The 12,354-nt window shown below is 42.7% G+C and overlaps 1 protein-coding gene across 1 annotated transcript in view; it reads right to left on the bottom strand.

Annotated features, from left to right (window-relative positions):
* Positions 1-603: 603 nt before the first annotated feature.
* The window catches only part of FAM189A2 (family with sequence similarity 189, member A2), a 75,363-nt gene continuing 63,612 nt past the window's right edge, over positions 604-12,354 (bottom strand). Inside the window, 5 exon segments of the mRNA XM_009882779.1 lie at positions 604-801; positions 1,901-2,190; positions 4,421-4,570; positions 6,854-6,926; positions 8,222-8,351. Of these exon segments, the coding sequence (XP_009881081.1) occupies positions 604-801; positions 1,901-2,190; positions 4,421-4,570; positions 6,854-6,926; positions 8,222-8,351 (841 nt within the window).

Here is a 12,354-nt window from a genome sequence, read left to right as displayed (position 1 = left end):
AGGAATATTTAGCCACCCTAGCCACAAACAGTGTCAGGGGGTCACCTGCACATCTGCAGAGGATGCGAGATGGCTGCGTACATGCTTCCAGAGGTGGATGTCAGATGGGACATAACAAGCACATAAAAAACAATCAGTGGAGCTACGGTAACACACACCAGATGGACGCAGGCACTGACACTGGCCCTGTTCTCCACTGAGACACGAAGTGCCCACATGGGTTAACTGTCCTTGTCTCACCCCAGGAAGCCAAGGCATGGAGCCATTCTGCCATCTCTCTTCTAAACTGAGTGGAAAAAAAAACAAAACAAATCCGTCCTAAGTGGTGATAGACTAGACATGCAACAGGACAGGACCACATCACAAGCAGACTAGTTGCACCTGAGCAGCCCAATAAAGGCCAATTTGCAATCTGCTTAATAGGCTTTTAGGACAAGCTTCCCCTTAGGAGTCTGACTGTGAGGGTATATAAAAAAAAAAATGGATTATCGACACACTCTTGCACCCACAGGTCACAGATTTTCCTGTGCAGCATGTATGTTTCACAGAAGGGTACTACTGAGGAATAAAGAGAAACCAGCTCAAAAAAAGACAGAAACCAGCTCAAAGTACAGTTCCCCTGACAACGCCAATGAGACTATGAGGCTGTTTGTGCCCTGCTCTCTGGATCCTCCTCTGCTAGCTGATCTTCATCTATGTACTCAGGTCACCACAGGTCTCCCGGTGCAGCAATCCAGGATGTTGTCTGGAAGGTAACAAATGGGCGTTCGATGACATGGCTTGCTGGGCAGGTGTCATCACCTTCAACAGGAAAAAAAAAACCAAAAAAAGCCAACATAAATCAGATTTGTTTTCAGGCTCTTGTTCCATTAAAATAGTTTCTTACCCAACTAGGAAGAAGCTGGCTGAAGTGCTGAGACTAGAACTGCTATTTGTCAAGGTGGCATGGGAAAAGCAATCCCAACCGGGTGAAGGAGTGAGTGTTGTCTGTTTCTTTTTTTCTTTCAGCTGCACAAGGATTAGCTCAACCCAAACCATGGTATCTCAGGTATTGCTTAATAGGAATCTAAATCTTGCTTCCTGCAGAAGCCAGTGGACTATAATAAGCTCCAGGCCAGTATGATAAATTAAGTTCTTGTAAGGAATTCTCTTTCAGCTGTTTCTGTCAAATTTCTTGAAGATTTTGTTGCCTGTAGGCTGCAGTGGGAAATCTCATTTTATCTGCAGAGCCTAATTAAAATCTTTGATGTGTTTTGCATGAGAACTCAAACCAAAACCAGTAGTCACAGCAAATCACTTGTACTGTGCATGAATCAACTCATCTAAATGGTCTGTAAGCTACCAAAACACTTGTTTGATGAAGTCTGTAATGTCTGAAATTTCTAAATATTCATTCTATTAATGTAAGCACATTTCTTCTACTTTCTGCTTTTTTTTTCCTTTAGTACTAGGTATTATTTTTATACTGGGAGCCAATTACAAAAAGTTGTTTCTAGTGGGTTTACATGAAAATTTCCTTGTCAGCCTCCATTCCTTCCAGTTTATAATAGTAAATACTTTACAACATCTCTTCCCTCTCCCCTGCCGCACTCAATATAAAACACTGTCATGTTATTTACAGTTCATGATTCTACCACAGAAGACCATCTCCTTCAGTTTTTAAATACACATGTAGTCAGTCTTCTGAAAACCTTCCTGGCTGTGTGGTTCATAGAGCAAGAGATATCATCGCTGCACAGCCTCTCGCACACTCTCTAAATAAAACTAAAGTACCAAAGGAAGCTAATTTGGTCCAAAAACGTTGACACACAAAGCAGAGTGGCAAATGTAAACCTATCCTCCCAAACCAAGGCCAGCTTGGGTTTCCACATCACCTGATAAATACAAGTAATAAAACTGCCTGGTCAGGTAAGGTGGCACTGGTCATAGCTTCTGCCATATGTTTCTCATCTGATTTTAAAACAGACTCGATATTTTCCACTAATTTGTGTACGTCGGGGCTCACACTGCAGGAGGATGGCTCTCGGGTCCATGCTGCAGGCCGTTTAGTGTCTGTGCAAGACTTGTAGTCTGTCAAAGGCAGGTGTCTTCCCCTCAAAGCTCTTGCTCTCGAACACTTCCACAAGGTGACTGCGCAGAGTTGTGGTTTTACTTCAGTCTTCTTTGCAGTTCCACAGCTGAGTCCTGCCCCTGAAGACAAGGTCAAACAAAGTAAACAGCCCGCTTGGTTCACAGGACCACAGGTTCACACAGAGCCCCTGAGATTTCTGTCCTAATTCAGTTTAACCATGCAAAACCCAAGAATCAGGCATGGTCAGAGTGGCACACAAGGATCACTCTGGATTGGATTTATGCTTGAAAAAAATACCCATAAAATACAGTAGTGCATAGCTATGGTTGCGTGCATATCACATGCCAAAGAGTCTGGAGGGACATTTCTGGGAAAGCTGTTTGCCATTTTGTGTACATCAGTTCCTTTCTCTTTTGCTTTTGTTCTGAACAGACCTGAAATGAGTGTTGAGTGTTAATCATAGAATCATAGAATGGTTTAGGTTGGAAAGGACCTTAAAGATCATCGAGTTCCAACCCTCCTGCCATGGGCAGGGACACCTACCACTAAACCAGGTTGCCCAAGGCCACGTCCAGCCTGGCCTTGAACACCTCCAGGGATGGGGCCTCAAAAACTTCTCTGGGCAACCTGTTCCAGTACCTCACCACCCTTAAAGTGGAAAATTTCTTCCTAATGTTTAATCTAAATCTGCCCTCTTCCAGTTTAAAGCCATTCCCCTTCGTCCGATCACTAATGCCCTAGTAAAAAGTCCTTCCCCAGCTCTCCTGTAGGCCCCCTTCAGGTACTGGAAGGCCACAGTAAGATCTCCCTGGAGCCTTCTCTTCTCCAGGCTGAACAGTCCCAGCTCTCTCAGCCTCTCCTCATAGGAGAGGTACTGGACCACCTCTCCTGTTAATAATGTTAACATACAGTTATACACAGCAGGCTAAGGAAAGCTTCAAGGCTTTTATGATCTCTCCTACACTTTTTGTAACTTTCAGCTTTATCAGTCAAGAAGGCTAGTTACAAAATATCTGAAAGTAGCTGCTTGTCAAGCTGGAAGCTAGTAATACTACAAAGTGGCAATTTAATTAAAAGAAAAAACAACAAACCAACAAACTATTCAAAATTACGTTGCAAGGACTGAACCAGGGGCAGCAGGGAATCAATTCCACTGCCTTTGGTCTAAAAACAATCATCAATTTTTGGCCCTGTTAAAAACAAAACAAACAAACAAAAAGTGAGTAAGAGCACCTGCAGGCTGTTCAAGAAGCAGGTTAATGCTGTCTTTATGCCAAACACAACAATACCAGGAGGAGATCCAAAACGTCCCAGCAAGAAGAGCACTAACTAACTTGAAGCAACTTGCATTTGTTCTGTTGCAGCTGAGTTCCCTCTCTGCACTTCACTCTCAGGTCCGGTGCTGAGCACCCAAAGAGTACACTGAGCCTGAAGCACCCAAAGGCTTCTGACTGATGGAGTCTACAGCAGAAACGCTCTGCTCCACCTTCACAGCTATCCACAGGCTCTGCGTCATGTAACTATTTCTTCAGCAGCAGATTCTCCCCGGGCTGCTGTGGTGGAAGTCGATAGCAGGAACGGAGGAAACACACGATGTTGCAGAGACATAAAAACATTCCACAAAATAGAAAGTGTAATCCAGACAGTCATGCTCCCAATATTCACAACAAATGGTTGTTACTACCATGCCCCCTCCCCGCTTACATTTTGTGAGCGCTAATACATATCAGCAGCTGCTATGAGGATTCCAATACCCTCTAATAAAAACTGCAAGACTCTTTGACTAGTGGATTTTTAAGACGGTCAACAGAATCAGGACTCTGCAGCCACAGCAGCGGTTTTCCCACAGCAGCTGAATTAGATTACTGACACCAAAGTAGCTCAGCAGACTTCACTGGCTCTCCACTGTTTTTTTTTTGTGTTGAGTTTTTGGGGGTTTTGATGCTATGAAGAGCAAGACTAGGGGTGCAAATCAGTAGGCTAATACCAAATACCCAAGCTAATTTTGCTTTAAACTACACTTGCAAGCTTTTAGATGCCACTGTATGAATACACAAATAAATCTTATAAGCTCCCTCCTCCTCATCTTCCACCATCCTTCCCTCCTCCCAAAACCTGCAGTGCCTGCTACAGATCCTGTTCCTAGATGTGACAGCCTAAAGAGCAGCAAGACTAAGGCGTTCTGTGGAGAAGATCTGGCAAAGCACAAACTGTTTGCTGTAATGCAGGTACTCCGTTGGGAGACAGTAGCTGATTTCTGCAGGTACCGAGGTTCAAGGTACTAACCTTTCTGGCAAATGTTCTTTTAAGGAATCATTAGATAAGCACTGATAGAGAAAATCAAGTCACCTTGAAGCAACCAGCTGTGCAGCACAGGGTCACTTTTAGACCGTTTCCTCAAAGGATTGAAGGCTGTCCTGCATGCTCCTTCTGCAGGCAGAGGGCTTGCGTTTGAAGGTGAAAGGCTCACTCTGCTGGAAGACTCAGGAATTTCTTCACCTGGGCAATTAGAAATAGTAAGGGTGAAGGAAAAGCAGTCAGAATAAAGCAGATCAGTAGAAGACATTATTAGAGATTATTACTGACATTTTTTTGTGCCGGTCCCCGCACACACCCCCCAGGCTGTAACGATTGGACACAAAAGCCAACAGGTGTATATACATGTGCATATGCCTATGCTCACCAGTAACACCGGTTTAAAGCCTATTTAAACATTTGCAGAAACCCATTCAGCTTTATACAACCAGACTAGCAAAAAGAAAAAATAAAAAAAAAATACAGCTTTGCCTAGTATAAACCTCACCTTAAACTACCTGATCAGAGAGAAGGGAGCTACAGCATTCTTGGAGAGAAAACTAAATCTCACAGAGCCTGAAGTCCTCCCGCATATAAGCAGTTAGTTGTACCAAGATATGACAGCATATGGTCACAGAGGTCAGTCACTGTTTGCAATTACGTAGCTCGTAGATCAGTCGCTAGGCCCCACGAGGGAATTAAAAAGCTTGTTTCATCAGGTTCTTTATTTTAATAAAGATTTTCCTGGATGCTTGTAATGTTTCATCTTTCCAGTTAATCAACATTCCTCCTTTTCCTTGCGGTGAAATTATAGGTCATGATTGCCACAGCTGTCTTTTAGTTAACAGGACAGCATGAAGCTATGTATTTCTCACCAAGCTGGATTCTGTACCTCCATCTGATGGCACCTGGCATATTACAGGAAGCAATGTCCTTGTTTATGCAAGAGCAAAACCACCAAACTAACATCAACAGTCTCTTAATTCAGAACACAGCAAATGTTCGTGCTGCTACTCTAATAGAAATGTGCCAGCGACTGGAGCATTCAAGAAAATTGAGGCTTGGATGAAAATGTACTTGTTGAACACAGCACCTTATCTCCTACACAAACACAACTTAGAATCTCCAAAGAGAAGAAACAGTGGCACAACCTATATAAACCAGACACCAGCCCGGCAAGTCAGGAGGTATGACTCGGCAACAAAGCATGATGGACCAAGGATCAGGCAGAATTAAAGAATCCATCACCAATATAAACTTTTTAAAATCAGTGGTACTCTGGAGAAGTTACTACTAAACAGGTGAATGAGCTAATTTAATGATCTTACGATAATTCTTCATAATATTAATGTTTCAGATGTCAGAGAGATAACTGGCTTAAGCTGGTGTGTACTGGAAATGCATATACCTAGTATGTGATGATACAGAGCAGCTGCCAAGCATCCCCAGCCATCAGTAGAAGGTTCCATGTCTTCCTACTACAGTTGGCAGGGAAAGCCCCATTTTGCTTGACTGGAGTGCTTTTGAAGTCAGTAAAACCATTTTGTAGTCTAGAGAAAAGACGACTGAGGGGGGATCTTATCAATGCTTATAAATACTTAAAGGGAGGGTGCCAGGTAGAGGGAAACAGTCTTTTTTCAGTGGTGCCCAGTGATAGAACAAGAGGTAACAGGCACAAACTTGAGCATAGGAAGTTCCATCTAAACATGAGGAGGAACTTCTTTACTTTGAGGGTGGCAGAGCACTGGAACAGCCTGCCCAGAGAGGTGGTGGAAGCTCCATCCCTGGAGGTGTTCAAGGCCAGGCTGGAGGGGGCTTTGAGCAACCTGGTCTAGTGGGAGGTGTCCCTGCCTATGGCAGCGGGATTGGAACTAAATGATCTTCAAGGTCCTTTCCAACCTAAACCATTCTATGATTCTATGACTCTATGATACAACAAAGATTAGGCTGAAAACAACTTTGCAACCATTTCCATGGCTTTCTAAAACAATGCTGAGCAAAGCTTGGTGTGGCCTCCATATGTAGTCTAGCTATGTCCTATACCAGTATGCAGAAACCAGCAATTCTTCCAGTGCAGGCTGAATAATAGAGTAATTCCCACATTTAGCTCAGCATAGTACAGCATTATTTTATCCTTTTCCTATTTTCATCAGCAATAAAATGTCAACAGGCACCATCATGTATACAAAACAAATGGAAGCACTGGAGCTCGACATCACTTCTTACAACATATGGACACAGAGTCAACAACTAACTTGTAGACCACTAAGAAGCAAATACATCCCTCTTTTTATATCTTAAAAGCAAACAACTTTTTATGTATTTTAAACATTAATCCCTGTTCCTACTGTCCAAAACAATCATGATTCTGTATCTCTGGCTTGCAATATGGTGGCTGTCGCTCAAAGAAATAATAATGCTGCTGCTACATTAAGTCATCTGGGTAGGGTAGAACCATTCTAGAACAAATCAAAATGTGCTTTTTACCTGGAGATGCCTGCCTGTCACTCACTTCCCCTGAATCAACAACTTCCACAACATTTCTTTGTAGTGGATCTTCCTGGAATAAAATAGAAAAGTTGAAAAATCACAAGCCACCATCTTTTTTTCTGCTACTTTCTAAAAACTGCAACATCCACCTTAGAAAGTGAATGCTTTTTCTTAACTGCACAGTGATGGTGGTTTGGGCTGGGCTGGCCACTAAAACAAACAACAGATGCTCTCTTTAACCTCTATCTCTTCCCAGAGAAGGAAGAGAGAATAAGAAAGAGACTTACGGGTTGAAAAGAAACTAAACTACTTTTATGAAGTATTAGTAATAAAAAGAAAAGATAATAATATCAATAAGAAAGTAATGAAATATATACAATATATACAAAACCAATATCGAGCTCCCAGGATGACGAAGATCATATCACCAGCAGGCACTGGGAAAGTCCCAGATGGGAACTGGATTCTGGATCTGGATTCAGGAACACAGATTGGGATCAAAGGCAGATGAACAGACAGAGTCCTCCTCAGATGACAGCCATTGAGTAAAGCGGCTGACCACCTTGTTCCCTCAGCTTTATACTAAGCGTGAGGCAGATGGGATGGAATACCCAGTGGGTCAGTTTTGGGTCACCTGTCCTGTCCGCTCCTCCCCGAAGGTGGGACCCCACTATGCTTTACCGCTTCTGACCCTTCAACTTTGTGCATAACAAAGTTATCTGCCCTTGGGTGTTATGGCAATAAGTATAAGCAGTAGCCTCCCTGCACATCATTCTTTGATATTAACTATAAACATTAGGTCTTATCACTCTGGTAATAAACACTGTCTGAAAAATATGCCATTAATTTCAGAGAGTGCAGTTCAGTTACAAGAGGCTTAACTGAAAAGTAAAATTACTGAAAAGAATATCAGTTCTATTCTGTCCTAAACCAGGACAAGTGACTATGTGATACGTGTTTAATTCCACTGCAAAGCCAAGACCTGTGAATATCTAAAATTGACTTTCACCACCCAGGTCAGCCAATTTTATCCTGCTAAGTATTTTCTTGAAAAAAGTACCTGTCATCTGAAAACACCAGTGAAAAGGAATCAGTGAGCATGGCAAACTCCTGATTAGTCCCACATGGGAGGAGTACAGGTGCAGAAGGAAAGTAAAGCAAAAAGGCAGTGTGGGGGTCCTCTGGAATAAACACAGTGTATTTTGCTCATTCTCCCATGCTTACAGTAAGACACATTTGTAACCAAACATATTGTCCTGCTATTCTGAAATGAAAATATACCTGATATATGTTTACCATGCCTCAGTACAATCTTACTTTTACAGTGGAAAAACACATTGCACTTTAAACTCCTGTGGGCCATACCTGCTCAGAACTATTCGGGTTCCACACAGTTTCGTAAGGAGGTGGTGGGTACAGAGGGCAGAAAACTTCAGCATCTGTTATTTGCACCCTGTAAACACAGGGAAATGGAATCACATCAGAGCCAAGCATCCTGCAACAAACACAAACGTGCAACTCTGTCAGTATGGCTTTCCAGCTGCAGAAAAACGTTATCAGCTACCAAACTCCAGTGGCTTTCCCGTGCCAGATTTTGGGATCTCAGTCATAGCTAATGAACTCGTCAAGAGCAACTGCTCCTTACCAGGTGCCTCTCCAGTGTGTTCACCAGAGCTTCAAACATCTTTTGGCAGTACTGTGCCTAGGAACCCATTTCAGTTTTACTTCATAGAGATTCAGTTTTGTTTCAAGAGATTCAAATACAGGTGGTCATTCCAAATGCCTAGCTCTGATTTTTGTGAACTACTAAATTCTTAATTATAACTGAAATTTAATATACTTCTAATCTCATTTTTTATGTTCAGATACAGCTGCATAGAAAACGCTATTTTTGTGATGATGATTGGCTGAGAATACTATCGTTGATCAATTCATGAAGGTTTGTATGAGGTAAATGTATCTCATGGTTAGCCTTAATTCTCAGTTTTCAGAGAGCTCTGAAACCTTAAATACAGCAGAAATCCCAAAGACCTTTTGCTGTATCATCTTCCTTTTAGGAGGTAGCTCTGAGAGGGAAGAAATCAGAACAGTGCCTGGAGAAATTCTTTTTGGCAAATGCTGATTTTGGTAACATAAGTATATGTTACCCCATTAACACCGGGACAAAGTGTGGTGGTTGACAGTGGAGCTGCCAAGGGGGTCTTCCAAGAAGTTTGTGACCCAAAGCGTCTCAATTTTTCTCTGCTTTTTATTACATTTGAAATTGCTCGTTTGGTACTGAGCAGGAACCTCAAGCAATACACAGAAGTCCATGTGTTTTGCTCTCAGGACCCACGTCAGGCTTACAGCTATCACTAGTGGACGTGATCTCTATACGAAGAAACATTACACAAGAGCAAGTCCTTCCTCCCAGAGTTTAAGGATTCTCTGGACACTGGCTGGAGGGAACAAAGATGACTGTGAAAATTATTTTCTTGCAAGCTGAGAGGAAAGGGCAGAGTGAAGGGGAATGCCTATGGAATGCTGCTTACAGGGGAACAGAATAAAACTTCCAAAAAGAGAACAGGGGAGCACTTTTGTGAAAGGCTTCTGTCAAGATAATGGAGGTAATGCATGGAGAAATTTGAGGAAAAGCAAGAACAGATTTTGATAACTGGACATTGCTGTTTCAATCTTAGAAATGAGGGAAATATCACACATTAAAAGAGTTTTTAATTTTAACCTATTTCATCTGCCCCTGAAAGCTTCAGAATAATTTTGGAGTATGATGGAGACTGATACTCCACTCCCATTACTTCTTCACATTTTTTCAGCACGTTCGTGCTGAGCTTACATTCAATGTAGGCCACAAAACTGTGAACTTCTTGAATCTTAGTTTTGTTTTTAAAGATGTGTGGCCTACTCAGCTCAGTCACACCTTGAAAATTAGTGTTGCATCCAAAAATGACATCATGTTAAAACTTACTACAGAACATGCAGCTAGAAAAGCATTCCCTTAAGTCCCTTAACATAAGAGGCATTTCCAGGATGCGCACATTTGTCAATCTGTTCTTTATTTCTTAATTTCCATTCTGTCTTTTTATGTAAGCAAGGCGAATTTGTGTGTTAGACAAAAAGCCAGCAGCTTTTTGAAGTGATGATACATGAAGTTACGGAATAGGAGTCAAAGCTTTTTAGGGAACCCCACTGCCAAGAGACTGCTCCAGACCATGGGGAGGCTCTGCACTGCTGCTGCTAAGCAGGACACTGAAGGGGGAAGGTGCATCCTCAGCCACCTCTCACCCACCTTCCGCACCCACTCCTCAGCTGAATAGCAGCATCAGGGCTTTGGCCTCCCAGAAATTTTAGTGTTTCAATAGCAGGAACGCATTCAGTCGTTAAGAAACAACTGGCAGCAGCACACGGGTCCAATTTGAGACACATACTGAATTTGAGAATACACGACCTGGATAAGCAGATTCACATTTTGGCAAATGCCTCTAGTCCCCAAATGGTACTTTAAACTGGACTCGGGTAGACTTCCTAGACCCCAGGCGATTAGTTTGCTGCCCCACATGGATCATGTCTTCCCTTAAATTCACATGCCTTATAACACTTTGCATTTTATTCTTCATGTGGAAACTCAGCTGTAACTGTTAATGTTGTTGTGCCAATCCTGAAAAACAACTTAATTGCTATTTCCTTATTTATGATTAGAGCTAGGAGTTGACCAGACATTTGTAATGCTAGTTTGTTTTGTCTGCCACTAAATAAGACAAATGTAAATGTTTTCCCACTAACAAATGAACAAATGAATTAATTGGCTTTGCTAGCAGTGCCTCTGGCTTCGCAATTTAAAGGGTTGAGGAGAAGAGCTACCCGTTCCAAACATGTCCTTGGCACATGTTTTGATCACCGCAGTGTTGACTTTCTCAAAGGGATGTATCTGTTTTGGAGTTGCCCCAGGTGCAGCTTGCAGATAGTGGCTCACCGCCCTGGCTGCAATTCCCGTCACCCCCCTTTCGCACAGAGGCTTTGGACGCAGGGCGCGTGGGAGCCCGGCGCTGAACGTCAGCTCACGGGGACAGCCTGGCGCTCAGGGTACGGACCAGGCAGGGAGGGGAGGGAGAAGTGCAAGAACGGTGACTGAGAAAAGGCCAGGTCCCATCTCAGCCGCTCTGCTGGACGCCCTGGATCCAGCCTGGGGTGAGTCATACCTCCTCATCTGCCAAGAACGGAAATTAAGTCTGTCTGTTGCCTTAACTTCTGCACTGCTGCATAACTACCCTCAGCGCCTTGAAACAAGTAGCCTGACTTCAGAAAGATGTCACCATCACTTAAATGGCATTATCAACGAGTTTTAACACAGTCACAGGCAAAGTAGCTACCCAATATTGGGCCACAGAAGCCTTAAACAGTGTTCAGTGGCCCCTGCCGTGCTGAAAATAGACAGAGAGAAATACTGCTGCTGGGAAAGAGATAACCACCTAGAATGACACGCCAGACAAAGAACAACCACCCCATTTTAAAACAGGGGAACTGTGACAAGCATATTTCAATAAATACTTAATCTTCCAAAGAGATCATTATGCACACCATTCTGTTCTCACAACTAGCTTGAGCCAAGACTCACACAGGAGGTTTTTAGGAATGTTTGGAATTCAACCCCAGTCTTCGGTGTTTTAGATGACTTTTTAATTCTAAAATCTATTCTTGTGCCATGTTACCATTTTGTAGGTAATCCCAGGATCTGTAATCACCCCTGCAAGGACCACAGAGTCTTGAAAGTCACATGTGCTATTCCTCGTGAAACAGTGAAATAAACTAAACAGTTCTGCACACTGCAAAAAGCAGGAGTTTTAAACAAGGGTAGAGTGATACAGTCTACCTCACATTTTATGTATAAACGTGGTGTGTTCACAGCATAATAATGCAGCCTCACCTGAGTCATAAATGAATGAACAAAGCTAGGCTGCAAGCTACTGTGAAGAATGTGTAACTACCTGTGGAATGAACGGTAACAAAGCCCACAAGTCACCACCGAATTGCAAGAAATACAGACACTAGTAAGTCCCAGTATAGCAAAATAACAAATTTGATGCTTGATGGACAAGCTATGTGATTTTTAGCCCTATTCTTCTTCAAAACAACACAGAAAAAAAACCCCACACCAAATTTACATTTTAATGTTTCATGAGATTAATTATACCAAAGACAATGGCCTTCTGCAACATAAGAGTTTTCTGCACGTTCTCTCTTACTCACAAGAAAATTCACACAGCTATTATTTTATCCTCCTCCAAATCCTTCTTCCCTCATCTTTGTAGGAATTAATTAAAAAAAAAAAAAGGGGGAGGGGCAGGGGAAGAGATTACAGCGACTTATGACTATCCTCCTCTTTCTGATACGTGAACTCCTCCTCCCACGTTCACTCTCCCCTCTCCTCCATCCCGCAGCTGCCGCTATGGAGAAGCCCAGCAATGACCCTGGGTGCCAACTCTGCCTGACCACTAACACCC

The sequence above is a fragment of the Charadrius vociferus genome, unplaced genomic scaffold (assembly GCF_000708025.1).
Source record: "Charadrius vociferus isolate BGI_N301 unplaced genomic scaffold, ASM70802v2 scaffold560, whole genome shotgun sequence".
NCBI classification, from domain to species: Eukaryota; Metazoa; Chordata; class Aves; order Charadriiformes; family Charadriidae; genus Charadrius; species Charadrius vociferus.
Note: the sequence above shows the minus strand (reverse complement) of the source record. Positions and strands in the feature narration are given on the sequence as shown.